Source organism: Numida meleagris, chromosome 5 (genome assembly GCF_002078875.1).
Source record: "Numida meleagris isolate 19003 breed g44 Domestic line chromosome 5, NumMel1.0, whole genome shotgun sequence".
Classification (NCBI taxonomy): Eukaryota; Metazoa; Chordata; class Aves; order Galliformes; family Numididae; genus Numida; species Numida meleagris.
Genome location: NC_034413.1, coordinates 7,557,655 through 7,575,449, shown reverse-complemented (window position 1 = coordinate 7,575,449; position 17,795 = coordinate 7,557,655). Strand labels below are relative to the sequence as shown.

The 17,795-nt window shown below is 42.7% G+C and overlaps 1 protein-coding gene across 1 annotated transcript in view; it reads left to right on the top strand.

Annotated features, from left to right (window-relative positions):
- Positions 1 to 8,678, top strand: part of FAM160B1 (family with sequence similarity 160 member B1) — a 34,195-nt gene extending 25,517 nt beyond the window's left edge. Inside the window, exons 15-17 of the mRNA XM_021399869.1 lie at positions 3,412 to 3,552; positions 4,714 to 4,817; positions 4,911 to 8,678. Of these exons, the coding sequence (XP_021255544.1) occupies positions 3,412 to 3,552; positions 4,714 to 4,817; positions 4,911 to 5,016 (351 nt within the window). The 3' untranslated portion in view covers positions 5,017 to 8,678. The remainder of the gene's footprint in view (positions 1 to 3,411; positions 3,553 to 4,713; positions 4,818 to 4,910) is intronic.

Genomic DNA, 17,795 nt, shown 5'->3' with positions numbered 1-17,795 from the left:
GATATAGATATACTATATAGATATAGATATACTATATAGATATAGATATACTATATAGATATAGATATACTATATAGATATAGATATACTATATACTATATACTATAGATGCAGTAGTACGAATTTTTAGGAGGTTTGCACAATTCTGCTCAGTTTTGCATATGCAGCAATCTACAGAACGAACAGTTAGCTGTGATGGTGGTGGATTTCCAGCTTATAAACAGGGCAGGAGTCATTTAGACGTACAAATAAATGCACAGGCAACATGGCAGGAAGCCATATCTCTAGGTCAGCTTTGTGAGTGTTCAGAGGAGAAGGATGTTTGAGAGTACCAACGTTATAATTCAGAAGTCAGAAAAGAAAGCCAAACGCTTCTGTTGCTGTATTGTGTATTCTCAGTGTTTTGGTTCTAGTGGACGTGTACTGTGCTTTTTAGTATTTGAAATGATTATAGATTGAAGTTATGAAGAGATCTGGCCATCATCAGCTTTTAGGAACAAGGAGCCTTGTGGATATGAAAGCCTTGTCTGAGCGATGATACATACATTATAAAAAGTAAAAAAAAAAAAAAAAAAAAAAAGTGCATCCCCTAAGAAAAGCTACTGCATGTATCAGATACATGCAATTACAATAAAAATAGCATCTGGCATGGAAACACGGTGCCCATTTTGATAAACTGCCTGTCAGCACGACACGCATTTTGAGCTAGTCAAGCAAGGTGGTAGGATCTGCGGTGTCAAAAATGCTGGACTACGGAAGAAGTAAAGTGATCTGCCTGAAATAAACAGCAGGGGTAAATTCTTACAATGTTGTACCAAAAGCTTGCCTTTTAGAAAAAACAAAACAGACAAAAAAAAAACTGAAATTCCTTGGGGTTATTCATAATAAAATGCATAAATCACATAGAACAACGTGGAAAATCAGTGGATCGGTAACAATTTTGACATATACATGTCCAGACAAAGTAAAAAATGTGGAAGTGCCTTTAGTGGGGGGACACACAGTACTACTTACAGATAGTATTTGATGTCATTTCTGCTTCATCATATTGCTGTAGGTAGTTCTTGTGTATTTATCAGTTTTTCTCAGCAGACACCTGAGAGCTTCACAGAGATGGTCGGTATTATTTACCTAGTTTCCTGACAGAAGACCGCTGAGGCACCAAAGTGAAGTAACTTGTTTCAAGGCTGTTCAAATCTAGTACCTCATCTGCTAGACGTGGCCTGCTTCCTCCTGTGAAAGTTAAACGTTGAATTTCTATGGAACTGTTTCCTGAGAATTTTGAAAGAATTTCCTGAACTCTAGATCTTGCTGGTTTTAGCCTCTATGGTTATAGAGAAAACGTTTAGGCTGTCTGACTGAGTCTGCTGACATATGGACAGAAATAAAAGCTCAGCTTTCCTTAATGCTCTCAATTAGTTTAAATCACAACAGCAATCTGTCTGAACAATGCAGCACGTGTTACTACTTTGTTTCCTTTTCTTTGTGTGAACACCAGATAAATCTCATGGCTTCAAAGCCTCCTAACGAATTGACTGACTCACACAACTGAAAGCAGTTCTCTCACTTCTCCAGCAGTTCAGTTAGACGGACAGTGGAATGGATTTACGGAAGAAATTTGTGTCTGCATCTGCAAAGTAGCTTTTCTCTTCCACAATAACTCAAAAGGTAGACATTCCTGTTACTAGTAACATCCCTGGCCCAGGGTCTAAAAGCTTCGTTTGTTAAAAAGCTGCAGCTGGAATATCAAGTATGGAAATGACTACCACTGACAGGGAGAAATAAATATGTTCACTTGAAAAGATCTGTAAGACATCTCCCTTTGCAACGTCACGGAAGGTGGTAGCAAGCTCGGGATTAAGATACCAAATGCTAGTTAAGTGTCCACTTCTAGTAAGTGGAAATTTTGTCAGAACAGCCCCTGTAGTCTTAGGAGCTGCTAAACTGAAAAACCAGTAGGTGTCTTTTAGTGCAGAGTGAATCACCATCTCAGCTTCTTTGATTGTATTGACTGGAACGTCGACTCAGTTGCCTGAACTATCTGTTGCCATTTTTGTGATGCCCGAGATATTCCCACAAACAAACTTGCAGTTACAACACAGATCTTGCAGGATCCACTTCTGCGGAACTGTCAAGAGGGTGACAAGGGTACACCTGTGCATCTGAGGTGGTATGAAATGTTTGTAAGCAGTTGTATCAAGTGTCAAATCTCTGTTGAGTAGGCTAATGAGAGTCTAGGCATGTAGGAAACATAAAAATAATCTGTCTTAAACTGAACTCACCCAAATCTTGTTCTGGAACAGGGAAGAAACTGTTCTCCTATTCTTCTGTGGGATGCTAACTTCAGAACGTAAAGGTGATAATTTGAGGTTGTGAACACGCATGCTCTTCCAGATGCGGTCATAACCATTGAGTGTGTTACTGCCAATATGTTCCTGGCAGCTAAAGGGATTGAATGAGAGCCCATAATCCATTTCAGGTAGAATCAAACAGATTAAGTTAAACCATATGGGCATTTGTAACATCTTCAGACTGGCATTAGCCTATAGCAAGGGCCTGCCATCGTTGTCTGTTCCAGCACTCAGTGGGAGGAAATTCCATTAGTTTTGAAATTTTGGACTGCATTAAATTGTAAGCTTATTTTCACTGTCATGAGAAAACCCAAGGCAAAATAAAAAGCTCTTGGAAAATGAGGAAGATGTGATGGAAGTACTTTCTTTTGTAAAAATAAGTTCCTTCCTGGGCTGGTGAAAAACCTTTAAGATAGCTATTCTTTTCTTCCTAGAAAACCCTTCTGACTAATCAGCATCTTCCAGCATCTGACAGTGTTGCCTCTTCCACTTGACTGAGGTGGAGAAAAAGCTTAGAATTTCATGCTGCCTTCCCAGCCCAGCAGTGTCTCATCTCAGTATCACACCGGTACAAGATGACCAGGCCTCTGCAATGGTTCTTTCCAGGAAAAATGAAAGTGACAGAAGAGAAATACAGTGTTAGCTGTAAACAGGGATTTATCACTCTCAATTTCCTGAGCTCGTATAGTTTGCAGTTGTCTAGAAGCAAGATGTTTAATCTAGTCTGATTCTGTGTTCTTTGTTTAGCTGCTGAGCTGAAGAATGATTTTATAGGAGGAGGAGTTATCATCCTACAATAAGCAAGAAGTGTGCAAAAGCTTCATGTTGTTGAAGGTGTTTTATAGTTAATATCTAATTCTTGACTGTCATATTCCCTTCACTCCTGTTGTGGGACAGGGTTTGGACCTGTCTTCTAATCTGGCTTTTTATCTTTATATATTTCTAGCCCTGTATATAAGGTTCGAGTAGTTAAATAAACACTTTCTGGATGAAAAGAACTAAGCACGAAAATAACAAAGCACTATGTTTTCCTTTTTTTTTTTTTTTTTTTTTTTTGCAGCCCTATGATGTAAATTTACAAGTTACTTCAGTGTTGTCCAAACTCTCCTTGTTTCCCCATCCTCACATACATGAATACCTTTTGGATCCTTACGTAAACCTAGCCTCTGGCTGCCGGTCTCTTTTCTCCGTTATTGTCAGGGTGAGTAAACACACAGTTAATGTTTGCATATGGCTATACAGCAGTGATATATTTAGTAACTTGGTAATGAATATTTAAAGCTGGATAGCTTAGGTTGGCAAATGGCTTCTTACTGAAAATAGATACTTATGCTCTTGATTTGGAAATCAGAATTACATATTTTCTACCAAAAATATTGAAAAACATGTATTTCTCAGCATTCATTCTGATTCTACGTGTGTTCAAATTTGTTTGTTTGCTTGGTTTCAGTGTAGATGTAAAATATCCCTTTTGGCAATCGTGTTGCTTTAAATTGGACCAGGTGTCATTGTTGTCACTTGCAGGCAGCATCAGGTAGTGCTGTAGGAACAAAGTACATATTTACACCTGGATAGGAAATAGATGGCTTTGATTCATGCACAAGCAGAAGACAGTCCTGAACACCTGTGCCTGGGTGAATATCCCTGCTCATCTTTTTTTTCTGACGAAAACTGTTCTTGGCAGTTCAGTCTGAGACCCTTTTCTGGATTCTGGTCAACAGTCATTCTGTGATGAAGTGCTAGATTTATTGGATGTCCCCTTCCTTTCCCTCTGATTTCATCCCTTCCTGCCAGACCTTCATCCTACAAGAGCTGGCTGAGTGCCTGTCACACTGCAGTCTTCTCAGTCAGAGATTCCTCGGCTACCCCCCGCACCAGCTGTTATTAAGCTGGTCAAGAGCCTATTAATGATGCTTGCCAGTACTAACAGAGGGCTTAGCCCCCCTTTTTCCCAGCAGCCCTCCCCGTTTCAAATGTAATCTTCATTCTCCCCTTGTTCTTTCCTTAAACTCGTGAATTTCCTGGTCAGTTGCTTGCGTCAACATTTACCAAGACAAATTAATCACTGACATAGTTAAAAGAAGTGAGTAATATCCTTTATGGCAATAGCAAGTAAGGCTTCAGAGTTTCTGTCCTGTTTTATCTCTACTTTCTGCGCCCACATCCTTGGCACTGTTATTCTCATCAGTGCTTATGACCACTCACCCTTCTTGGCACAGAGCAGCTGCCCTGCATATTACTTCGTGAGTCTGCGATGACTCTGAAGTGGCTGCATGTCCCAGGCACTGAAGGCTGTCATTGATCTTTGCTGCCAGTCACACAGAGGTGTTACTTTGTGTGTTGATGGCGTTGTACTTTGCAGGTTGTTGGAGACCTCATGGTTAGAATCCAGCGCATCCCAGATTTCACTCCCAAACTTCTGCTGGTCAGGAAACGCCTGCTGGGCTTGGAGCCTGAGGGGCCCGTGTGAGTAAATACATTGCATGTTCTCCAGAACTCACTGCTGGGTTTTGTGTATGCCAGTCCTGACCCTCTGCTCTTTTTTTTCGCTTCTCTCAGCATTGACCACATGACATTACTAGAGGGTGTGATTGTGCTGGAAGAATTCTGCAAAGAGCTGGCAGCGATTGCGTTTGTGAAGTATCATGCCTCATCTACACCATAAGCAGCCTTGATGAGCGGCCAGGCTGTGAGACCACCTAGCCTATTTCAGTCCAAAAGACTATTGACAACACTCGGATGAGAAGAGGTGTTATCTCCTGGCAAAGTGCTGTTTTTTGGCAGAATTGGAAGATAGGTTACTTTCACCAGTTTTTGGCATTCACCGCATTGCGAAGGAGATGGATTGAAATGGACCTAGAATATGATTCAAGGCATTTTGGGAGAAACCAATACACAGCATTTCTAGCCGTTGTGTGAAGAGCTGCAAAAGCTACATGAAGAACCACAGACATCAGACCTTGGTTATTTTTCTGTTATGATGACAATGTTCAGGGAGTTAGGTCTATACATGTTCTGGGGCTCACGTGCGCCAATTTGCTTTTTGTGACCATATTCTAAACAGCAAATTAATTTTAAAACATTCTTATGTCCTGATTCTTTTTCTTCTCAAGTGGATATGTGAAAGGAAATCACAACTGCAGTTGTAATGTAATCAAAATTATAGTTGAAATTAAAAATGAAGACAGGTTCAAAAAACCCACTAATTCCTATACAGTGAGATGTATTCACGAGGGGTTTTTTTCTGATGAACCTTAAAGACATCTCTCAGCTTGATTCCCCCATGGATTACTACAGGAGTTATATTAGTATGAAACCCATACTAGTGAACTAACCCAGATTCAGGATCATATCCATAACAAATATCTGAAGTATAAATGTTTATATCATATTTGTCTCTGTCTTTCCAAGTGATTGCTTTTCAGGTCATCTGTGTAACTAAATTTACTTTAGGTTTTTGCACATGAACTCCAGATGTTTGGCTCTTGTCACCTTACAGGGAAGTTAATTATAGGTCATTAGTTGTTGTTGCTGAAACAGTATTTTTAATTTCTTTTTAATTGCTGTTTAGCTTGAATTGGTTTAACAATCTTTTGTGCCTTGAAAATTGGCAGCATAAATGTTCTGTCATTTTTAAAAGTGTTTTTTTGTGCTTACATAACCCTAGCAGTAGTGCCCAGCAAAAGATTGACCGATACCAATTCAGTTAAAGTGTTGGTAATATCTGTAGGACCAAAAATTTATGCCTGCTTTGCATAGTGCTGGGATGCAGAAGTGTATATTGGTGTTCTTTTCAGTGTGGGTGCTCTTAGCCCATTTGCATTGCTCAGACTTCAGGGAGCTTTGCTGTTATTTCAACAGTGCGGTGGCAGCTGGCACCTCAGACAGAATTTGGGGCTCACTGCTGCATAGGCACCAGCAGGTGTGAGAGGCTGAGCCTTACCCTGCCAGGCACACACGCTGATTTGGGTAAGAGACCTGTCCTGTTATCCATGCAGGTGTATAGCACCTCCTTCCCCTCCTAAAACAGCGTAGGCAGGAAGGTAGAGTTCAGCTCCTTGTGTTTACATTGTGTTTCTTTCTTTGTCTTTCCTAGTATCCTATTTGCACAGTTAATGACCATTTCTGATTTGATTGCTTATATGCAAATACAGACTAATTCAGTCACTAGAATTCATCTGGATTTATATGACTGTACCTAGAATCAGATCCTGCTCTGAGTCCATGCCTTTAATTTTTTTTTTTTTAATATATATATTTATAGAATCTGGACATTGAGAGGCCATTTAAGTTAGGTTAATTAGAAGTGTCACAGTTAATGGGCTAAATTTATTCTTGTTACAGCAGTGAAGATGGTCCTGCTGTCAAAGCTTCCATACAGGTTCAGCTGGGGAGAAAGTCTAGCTGAGGAATTGGGAAAATATTTTGACAAATAAAGCCTGTATTCAGTGGTCCCCTATAAATGGAAGGCTACTGTTTCTTGGATTTATCTGGAAAAAAAAACAAAAAAAAACACGTATTTGACTTCCTCACTTCCTTATTTTCCCCCTGAATTTAGCCCTAAGGTGATTTCAGGTCAAATTAGCACTGTAGAATAAAGTTTAAAAAAGACACTTTTCTCATTTTTGTTGTTTAGAAATATGCCTTGAAAGTAGCAAATAATTTTAGTCGTATTAGAAGCTATGTTAATATAACATACTTGATGTATACTACAGAACATATGTCTATGCAGTGATTTTTAATACATGCATTTGTTATAATTAAGATCCTGATTCAGACAAGCAGTTAAACCACTTGAGTTAGGTGAAGCTTAATTTCAATAATTTTCCTAAATTACAGTTTCTTGCGTGGATAAAGTCAAGCTGTTGGGCACAAATGCTGATGCTTCACTCAGTGTCAGTCTTCGCTGGTTTTTGCTCACGCTTAATTACTTTTTCCTCCAAATTTCTGTTATTTATTTTCTTAAGTGTATGTTCCAGAGTATTTCCAATGTCCTAATTTCAGTGCAAACTGGAAGTGATGATACTGCTATGAATGAAACTTGCGAGAGCTTTCCATGCAACGTGGTGATTTGTAAAGCCATTCAGGAGGTGCCTGAACTTAGATGAAACCATTGATATCAATGTTGTTTTCACTGGTACCGGAGTCTTCAGCGACCACAGCAATGTTCTTGTGAACCAGTGAGACTCAGTTGATAAATTCATAAGAAATGGATCCATCCTGATAAGTGAAGCAATCCTTATTGCTTCGTGAGTGCTGCCTACAAACCCTTAATTACCATACATGGTGACAGTGGCGTTTATTTTTGTAAAAGTGATTTAATCTTCCTTAAGAGATGGATCTCATTTCATTTTGTTTTGTGATACTTCTCGTGCACTTTTTTTTTAGTTAGTTGAGGTCCAAGTTTTCACCTTCCCAATCTATGCATGCCATTGAGGTGCCCATTTTGTTTCTGCGTGTTTGTATGTGGTTATTTATTACCCAGAGGTGGACACCTGAGAAAATACGTGGCCTGGAGGTGACAATGTAAGCAGACCCTCCAGATATCAGCGGGAAATGCAAGTGCTTATCACCTTTGAAAATACGGCCGTTATCGATAGAGTGAAATGCTTGAGAAGAAATACTAGAGTAACTTTTGATTTCAAAAAGCAAATGCAAACTGCTTTTTAACCCTGATGCACGTGTGTAAATATGCACATTTTTACTTATTTTTTTCCGTTTATAGTATGTATTTGATTTAGACCCTGATATAGAAAGTTTTGTAATACGCCATGTGCTAAGCTCCAGTAGAACAAGTTTGTCCTTAGTTGTTTTCCCATATGACTGTAATATTCCTGGTATTCAGATCCTGTCTGTGTAACGTTCTTACTATGTATTTGTCTGTGCAATATAGAAGCTGTGATTTGATACACAGCTTGAGTCTGGTTGTACATCACCTATGTATATATATACATAGATTATATATATATGAGAACCAGAATCCCGAGCTTGCTTACACTATGATTAGTGTAAAGAATTGTTGCACGTGGTTTTACAGGGCACAATCATCGTGGAATGGCTTTGTGAATGCATGGTAATGTCTCCCATAACTGGCTGTGTGAATTCACAGCTGGCATTCTTTTGTAACTCGCTGTCTCAGTGCTAAGTGACGTGCCCGGTCTGAGGGTGACCTGCTATTGTGCATCATACATGGGTTTTCAAACCGTGATCCTCAGCAGATTCTGTGCCCTGTAAAATCATGTAACTATATCAAATATATGCTCCTTGTTTTGCCTCCTGCCTTGTTTACATTAAACAGAGGATATTCAGTAAAATTTTTCTATTAAACTTCGTGTAGGTCACTTACTGGCAGTGTTGCCACAGTTTCGCAGGTGTGGGATTTCCAGTGAGGAATGCTGAAGCAGCCACATTACCAGACATACAATGTTAAGTTTTACAAAAGAAGTTGCAAGAAAACCCATCTTTTTGTGCTGAAAAAAATACATGCAGGATTAAAGGGGATATTCTCCACAGAACTTAATAAATTAATTTCAGTGAAGCAGCTGCTTCTATTATTACAGAACCCATAGCAGGGTTTGCTTAGATGACCTTGAGAAAATGTTGAATCGTTGTATCTTTGTTTTACATCATGTCTTTGATCTACAAATCATTTTTTTTTCTTTTTCGAGTTTATTTTGTCTGTCACTGCAGCATCTGCTGGAACAGTCTCCTGTGCTGCACTGTGCAGGGCTGAGTGAAGTAGCATTCTCTCTCCCATGAAAATTGGAAGCTGGGGGAAGTGGCCACGGTGCAGTCATCCTGAGCACGGATGAATGCCTGCTCTTCCTGAGATCCCCAATATCTTTCAAGACTGCAGCTGGTCAAGACCTTTGTTTTCTACTGCGTTTGAGTGCAGAGTGCCTCAGTCACAACATGAGTTTATTGAATTGGGTACAAATGTCATAGATGTGAGCGAGCATCTTTTCTTCCTTCGGGGCCTTTGAGGAAGGCTTTGTTACGTGTTTTTATATATTTAGGTAGGTGTCTTTTCTTAGTATGGTTTTGGTGTCCCTCATGTTCTCATCATCTTTTTAAAAATCTTACTGCTCTGTAAGATCCCCTTCGAGGGCTACACTTGGATGTTAAGCTCCTTCTCAATATTTAACAGCTGCAAGTGCTCTCGCATCTTTAACAAGGAGAGCAACAGCAAGATGATACACTTGACAGCTTTTTTACAGCTCTCAGCATCTTTCCTCCATCCTCTTGGGTCTCCGAGATTGTCATCTCCCACCCGAAATCATATATTTGCTGTGCCTGCATGAGGCATTTAGAGATTTGGGGACACGTTTGTTCTGCAAGCAGTGAGGAATTTGTATGAAAATTGCACAGTTTATATCTTCCTGAATTTTTCTCTTACTCTGGTATCCATGAAATCACTTCATTACTGAAGCATGATTGTCTTACGGCACTTGCATTCTAATGCAAGTTTTGGGGGCTCCGCATCTTATGGAAAAAATAGCACTGCTATCATTGTGTGGTATTTCCTTCACATTCGTTAGCTCATTTTACAGAATCTCAGTCAAAGCTCTCGATGTATATATAAATTGCACAGGACCTACTGAATTTGTTAACCTTTAAGTATTAACAGAACTGGTTCTGTCAAACCCGAGTGTGATCCAGCTGGATTGAAATGGATTAATGCTGGGAGAAATGAATCTGTCACAAGTTGTGTGAGCCCTTCTGGCCTAAACCTGCATGTCCCTGGTGCATCCTCGATCAGCTGAGGTTCTACCTCAAGGAGGAGCAAAGGAATTGAAGAACAATTTAAGAATCAAGTGAAGCAGATGGTGGATTAAAGTGTTCAGGTGCTGTAAGCTTCTTGCAAACACCAGAAAAGTGGGAAGGAGTGAAACGTTGGATTTCACAAGTTCAGATTTGTTGCCAGTTGTGCCTTTGGAGTCAGATTGGTAAAGGTAAAAAGGTGTCTCTTAGAAGCTAGTGTCTCACTCAGCGGAAGGCCTACTGAAATGGCTCTTGCTGAGTTGATGCATGTGTTCTGAAGGGTGTTTTGTTAAATTCCTGCAAGATGTTACAGTAAGCACTACTGGTGGTGTGAAATCCTCCACAAAGAGACATAGATGGCAATTAGAAACTGCTTTGGAAATGTGTTGGGTTAGGCACAGCAAAAATGAGTCATTTGCATTGTGTTTCCCAGTGCACGGTATCCCATTTCCCAGTTCGGAGAGAGATTTCCATATTTCCTGATGTCTCCATTTCATAAATGGAGACATTGCAAATGAAAATGTGTCATTGTGCCAAGTAATGGCCTATAACAAGACTAGAGGAAATTCTTGGGAAAATGACAAAAGATATTAAAGTGCAGCAAGGGATTTAGGAGAAGGACAACAGAGGTAGCTGTGTTCTGCACGCTGAAATTACTGCTTAGGGTTAGGGGAGCGTTACTTGCCAGTAGAAAGATTTGAAAGCCGTAAGCATTACAGCTGGAGGAAACGCCAAACCTGATTTATCAGCATGTAATTAATGAAGTAATGTCATGGAGGAAAAGTGATACTGGTGATCAATGAGCACTTCCTGACCATGAATGCCTCTGGACCAGCAGTGGAAGGAGCCCGTTACCCGACACGTGTTAAAACCAGGCTGGACAAAGCATTGAGTGCTGCAGCAGGAAACCAGCCTGCGCCGGTGGGGCGATGCAGTAAGCACGCTTTTTTACATCCTCAGGCTCCCAGCTAATTAACGGCTCCTCAATGACTTGTATTTGTTCCGCTAGAAGGCGGCGAGGTGGACTGATCCACTTGAACATCTCCTGTAAATGAGGAACGTTGCTGCAATCTGAAAGAAGCAATTTTCAGCCTCCCAAAATGAGGCTCGCTTACAGAAAAACCTCTCTGCGGGAGCTGCACCCCTTAGGAGCAGCGGGAGGCACAGCGTGATGAGCGGGGCCAGGCCCCATGCTGGGCACCTCCGAGAGAGGAAACAAATTACCTGTGCTCCGCGTTGTCATTATCCCTCACTTGAGAAACCCACTTCTCCCTCCCTCATCTCCGCAGCCCCAGGAAGCACCTGTCAAGTCGGTATTTCTTAATTTGGGTTTATTTTCTCGGTCATGAATTTTTATTTCCTAAGGTTTTTTGAAGGCTCCTGGTTTTACTATTAGCAGCAAATCCATCGACGCCGTGCATCTTTCCAGACAAGTTTTCATTAAGCTCCTTATAAAGGAAGGAAACCTTTCTATTGTTTACCCCAACTCCCGAAACTTACGCTCTCCTGCCTTGTTAACTCCATCCTTTCTAACCCCTGGAACTGTTCCCCTTCCCCTTGGGGGTCCCACGTTCACTCAGCTCTGGTGGGTGCTGCATGTCCAGGACAGCGCAGAGGAAAGCAGCGCTACCCCGGGGGGGGCTGGGAGCTGCACTGTGGTTGGGGTGGAACCCGAACACAGTGACATCGGTGGGAACTTAAGCAGAAATGACACCAAGTCTTCACACAGCACTGCCCTCGCCAGCTCCGCTGCCCCAGGCCGCACCCACTCTGCCCATGGGCACCTCCAGGGATGGGGCACCCACTGCTCTGAGCAGCGCTGCCAGGGCCTCACTGCCTCCAAGTAAAAATTCCCTCCTTACCTCTAACCTAAATCTCTTCTCTTTTAGTTCAAAACCATTCCCTCTTGTCCTGTTGCTTGCTATCCAACCATGAAACGTGATAATTGTAGTAGTTTGGTATCAGCTTCACAGGCGTGAAGCATAAACCAGGGAGAAGAAAAACATATTTTATACTGATGGCTAAACCCGTTACCTGTTTCTTTGTTCAGATAATGCTTATCTAACACAAATTCCCAAGGAGCAAAAGCCTGAATAATATGGGATCAAAATTCAGTCACCCAAACCGCTTGGCCTTGCTTACATAAGCAAACACTTGTCTGCATCGTGCAAGATGCTCACCTAAGCCAGTGGTAACTGAAGTGTTGCCCTCTCCAGCATGCGGGCAGCATTGATCTCGGTAAGCAAGCCTTTATGCTCACAGTTTGGAATTCTGCTGCTCCAGTGCCCTGGCTCCTCACTACAATTTAGGAAAAGTAGTGCCAATGTGGGGTAAAATGTATAACAAAATTGTATGAGCCTTAGCATGCATTTCATGCTGTGCATGTGATGTCTGCTTCTCTGGAGCCATGATCTCAGCTTGGATCATTAAATGAGGAGCTGGTTTAGTATCAGCCAACAAATCACAATAAGCCTTGATGTTTGTAAGATGGGAAATGTGCAGGCCATCAGATTTATCAGACCTTGTGTTTACATTCTAAAAGATCAAAAGAGCACAACCTCTTTTTCTTCCTTTTATAATTAATTCCAGATGTCAGTTTGATCTACTAATGCGATTCTGATTGCCCGATTTCTAAAATGGGGTTGCCTTTTTGTTTCTAAATATCAACCATAAAGAATAATGGAGAAATATGTGCCTTGATGTGATTAAGTGGGATCTGTTCAATCACACATGCAGCACCGCAGTGCCCAACCCACGCTCTACGTTTGTCTTTCACTTCTCGGCTGGAAGTAGAAGTGCAATTCTTCCCACAGTTCAGGACCATGGTACAGCTGCCTTTGATTCCGCGTCCTCCAACAGCTTTAGTTCAATGTTAGTACTTATCCAGTAAACTATCCTTTCATATCTGATTTTATTTCAGACAGAAGCAAAGGTGTAGGAACTGCAAATAATGTGATGCTCATCATTCCAGCCAACACTTGAAGGAGTTGGTGCCATTTAGAGTAACTTCTTGTAGTTCTTTACTGCTTGGTTGCTTTTTACCCCTTGATCACTGGGTCTCATTCTGCCTTAGTTGTTTTTAATCAGTTTGGTTACCATCCACACACTGGAGTGGTGTTAAGACACTAAGTTGAGTTGTGGTTTAGAGGGAGAAATATGCCTTTAACTCCATGTGACAGGAGCTGACTCACACCACTAATACAGGAGGAATTCCATGTGCCAGGAATATGCGCTGCAGACTTCGTTTAACTTTTTCAAAGACGAGCTTTGCAGGTGCAATCTATCTTTTCAGTTCTTGTATTAAAACGTTTGGCAGAGGAGGGCTTGACTTCTTATTCTTGACACGGTTTTCTGCAGAAACTCTTCATGCTTAGCAGCTGTATGAACAATTAGCGGGAGCCCCTAAGATACTGCTGCAGCACTGCTCCCGTGGTGCAGGGGAGATAAGGAGCTGACCCAGATGCCACATGCGGATCTCCAAGCTGAAACTGGAATTCAAAGTTGCAGCATCATGAGCCAAGGTCAGTATAATTTTGTAGCTCAACTATTACGGCAGCTAAAGATTCCACCTGATTGCCCTATTTATAGCTTCATATTAATTCAGCACCATTTATTCCAGAGGCTCCATAAAACTGTATAAACATAGCTCAGGAGGCACCAATCCCTGAATTGTTCTTCATTAGTCTCAGTGAACAGAGACCTCCTGATGTTGGGCTGATCCTTGGACACACAGCTGTGAGGCTGGGCAGCAGCAAGGCTGGATGGGGGGCAAATGGGAATCACAGCCACACATTAACGCAGCCATGGCATTGCTGGTGCTGCTGACCAGCCCCGGGCTTTGTGCTGAGGAAAAAATCTCTAAGATGATCTAGTCCAACCCCAACCCATCCCCACTGTACCCACTAACCATGGGTAACCATTGCTTTGAATCCATGGTAACCTCAGTGCCACATCTCCATGGTTCTTGAACACCTCCAGGGACAATGACTCCCCCATCTCCCGGGGCAGCCTGTGCCAATGCATCATTCTGAGAAGAAATGTTTCCTAATATCCCAGCTGAATGTCCTCTACTGTAATTAAAACCATACTCTCTACCCCATTGCTGCCTGCTGGGAGCAGAAGCTGACCCCTATCTCACCACAGGGAGCTGGAGGTTGCGATGAGGTCTCCCCTGAGCCTCCTCTATCTCTTCTCTAAGAGCAATTGTTCTCCTGAGCAGGTGGCCATGGCTAGTTGCTCTTCCTTTGCTTATTGTTGCAGTGACACTGCTATAGCCCATCACCGTAACGTTGTGATGTGGTGCAGAGAAATATGGGACAGACAGGCATGATGGTTGAGGCCTTGGGGGCATTAGAGGAACTGGTGTGGGGTGAGAGGTGGGGAGCAGGCTTGGCACTGCGGACCCCAGGGCTGTGATCAGGTGGAGCTGGCTGAAAAGAGTACAAAGAAAGAGCGCCTAGCATACCTAAAAGTGCCATACATAGCAAATTCAGATGTAAAGCAGTGCTGCAGAATGATAAAGGAAAAACAAAGGTGTAAGAGCAGGTATTAAAATGAACCCTTGAGGATCGTGGGGAGGGGAAGAAGAAACGGTCGACGTGACCTCTTTGCTCCCAGCAAAGGGCTGCAGGAGCTGGGGACCTGTGGGAGCACCCCAGCAGCACCGGCCACAGCTGGGGAGGGGCACAGAGCCAGGAAATGGGACAGAAAACAGGAGTGTGGGCAGCATTTTTAACCAGCATTTATACACCTAAGTTTAACTACTATTTATGTAACTATTTTATAACCAGAACTTCCATAATACGGTTCAATTATCGGTTCTATTATTATCACATTTTTTTTTGTGCCTAGACAGAATTCTATCTGTAGTAATTAGATGTGGACTGGTAGTGACTCTTGGAACAGACTGCGGAGTTACACTTACAGAAAGTTCTTGGCTTTATAGGCAAGGTGTGTTTCCTCTTTAGGTCATAACAGTAAAAAATACATTTCAGAACTATGAAAAAAAGCAAGTGGCAGGAAAAAATACAGCAGGAAAAGTCCATTCCCCTGCTGCCAGGAAGAAGATCTGGACAAAGCAGGGGCAAATACTGCTGTCTGCCAATGACACAAGTCCTCTCTTTTATCGTTGCTCTTGACTCTGATACCCACCATGCTATGGAAAAGCTCCTTCTGGGGTTTTCCTGCCTAGGAGCAGTGACATTTAAATCAGTCTGAAAGTGAGACTTGGGGATGCACAAGGCTGTGGGTGCATCTGCCTTAATGTTTAAGTGGTGCCTGTGCCCCTGTTAGGAGACTTCAACCACATTATCCCCGACAAAGAAAGAAGAGGACACGTGAGCGCTGCCTCGTGCTGCACCACAAAGGCTCTTTTTCATTGCTTTGAATCCAGCCTCTCTGCCCAAGTCCAACCTCACTCCGTGAGTGCCTCCAGCTTTAAAAAATGACCGCCCTGACAGTCGCTATGAACAGATTGCAAAAACAGAAACAGAGAATTTCATTCGGATGCTCATCATTATTTAATCCAGCAACCAGTGGGCATTAAAATTTCATTTCGTCAGAACGTATTTTTCTCTGGGTGGCATCCCAAATAATTCCTGTCGCCGGTTGGTTCGGTGACAACGTGCCCACACACAATTATTCCCAGGGGGTCAGCGTGCATGTGGAAGCAGCGGGTACCACTCTTAACCATCCATTTTTCTCCTGGTTTCCCGAATCGCTGTTCCGAAGCAGTTCCAGGGAGCTGATACTCATGCTTTAAACCATTATGTTTCCTCCCATTTGTAAGCATCTCTGAGCCAGAAATCATTCAGCGGCTGCTGCCGCCGCATCCTTCAGGGACAAAATGTTCTAAAGAGCTAATGTTGCTCTTTCATTAAGAAACCTATTCAGAACCACAGAGAGCGATTTTGACAGTGCAACTGGTAGTTGCTCTAGGGTAGGAGCCTGACAGGAGACCTATTTTCAGCTAAATGAATGTATACTGTTTATTTAAAGAAACAGTCAGCTGCTGATTTTGGTATGCCTAAGTACATCCCTGTGCATCTCCCGCGCTCTGCATCCCCAGGCTGCGCATCTTACGCCTTGAGGTGGGAACAAAATCTGCTGGTATGTCTTAGTGGGGTCAGGTGTGGGGGGCAGGAAGAGAAGGGCATCCAGTGAGTCGAGAAGGGCATGGAGGTTAGAAGCAACAGCACACATCGGCTGCTTGCTAAGGCAAACGAGGGCACAGAGCTTCAGACTGCAGCTCTGGTGGCAAAGCTGGCTTTAAAACGCTCCCATCCATTGCTGCTGGGCATTGCGTTTTGCTTTTGCTGAAAGAGAAATGAGAACAAGAGCATTTCACGGTGAGAATGGGCAGCAGATTCCTCTTTGGCTTCCCTGCAGGGAATGGGAGAGGAGGACGGACGCACGGCCCCACGCTAGGCCACCACGTGTGTGGCGTTACGGACAGCCCCTCTTAGGAGGGTGTGTAACGTCTCATTAACGTGAGATGGCACAAAAACAGAGCATTGTTATCAGTGCTTCTCATCTTTATAAGTGCCACTGCGCAGGTAATTGCGGATGTTCAAAATTAGATCTCCTGGTAGTGCTCCTGAACACATGCTTGTGGCTGAGCAGAGTGTTCTGTGCGAGCTGGAGATCAAAGGCAGGCTGGGCTTGATTGGAAACCAATTATCTACTGCTGTGGGGACCTTTGAAAACTAACAAGATTTTTATTTCCTTTATCCTTTGATCCCCAAAATGAGCACTATAAGGATAAGGAAAAGCAGAACAAAAGAACAGATGTACCAAGCAACACGTGGACAGGGAAAGGAGGAATCAGCTCATAGACTGCTTGGATAGATTTAAAAAATCCAGTTGCTGGGTTAGAAGATCCCAAGGAGCTACAAGCATCACCAATGTATCTTTCAGCAGAGTATCTTTGTGACTCGTGACATAGACACAGAGCTGCAGTGTGGATTTACTGTAGGTCACAGGATCACAGAATGGCTTGGGTTGGAAGGGACCTTAAAGCTCATCAGTACCAGCCCCTGCTGTGGGCTGGGTGCCCATGCTAGGACAGGCTGCCCATAGGAAGGAGTTTTATGGTCTCACACGCAGCAGGAATTACAGCATTGCTTGCACAATTGATACTACTTAAGGTGCCATTCCTGCAGCAGCATGTTGCTGCACCTTTGATCTCCTTATCGCCTCATTTCTTTAGCCTTTCTTCTCCTCTGTTCCTGGTTCACCTTCATACTCCATGCACGCTTCACAGCTCCAGCTCTCACTTGCCGTTTCCAGTGCTGCCCGCAGACTGTAACCACGGGAAGCAGCTGCAGAGCCACTCACTTCTGCAGCATCTCACCCACTTCTATGGCTCTGTTACTTTAATTTTAGTTTTGCTGTCTGGGGTCAGTCCTTGTACCGAGGCAATTAACACCGAGCATCTGAAATCCGATTGGGATTTAAACACAGGGTGAGTGGTCGCCACCTGGTGAGAGGAGGAGGAGGGAGGGCAGGATGAATGAGTGGGACCTTTTCCTTTCTCATCCGGCACGCATTAGCGGATCAATGACTGAAATGGATGAGGGTGCTGCCTGAGTGTCACGGCAACGTAATGATGTAGCTGCTATTAATGGCCAGAGCTCCAGCCCGGAAATTATAGTGGAAGAAATAGAGAAAAATATATATATCTAA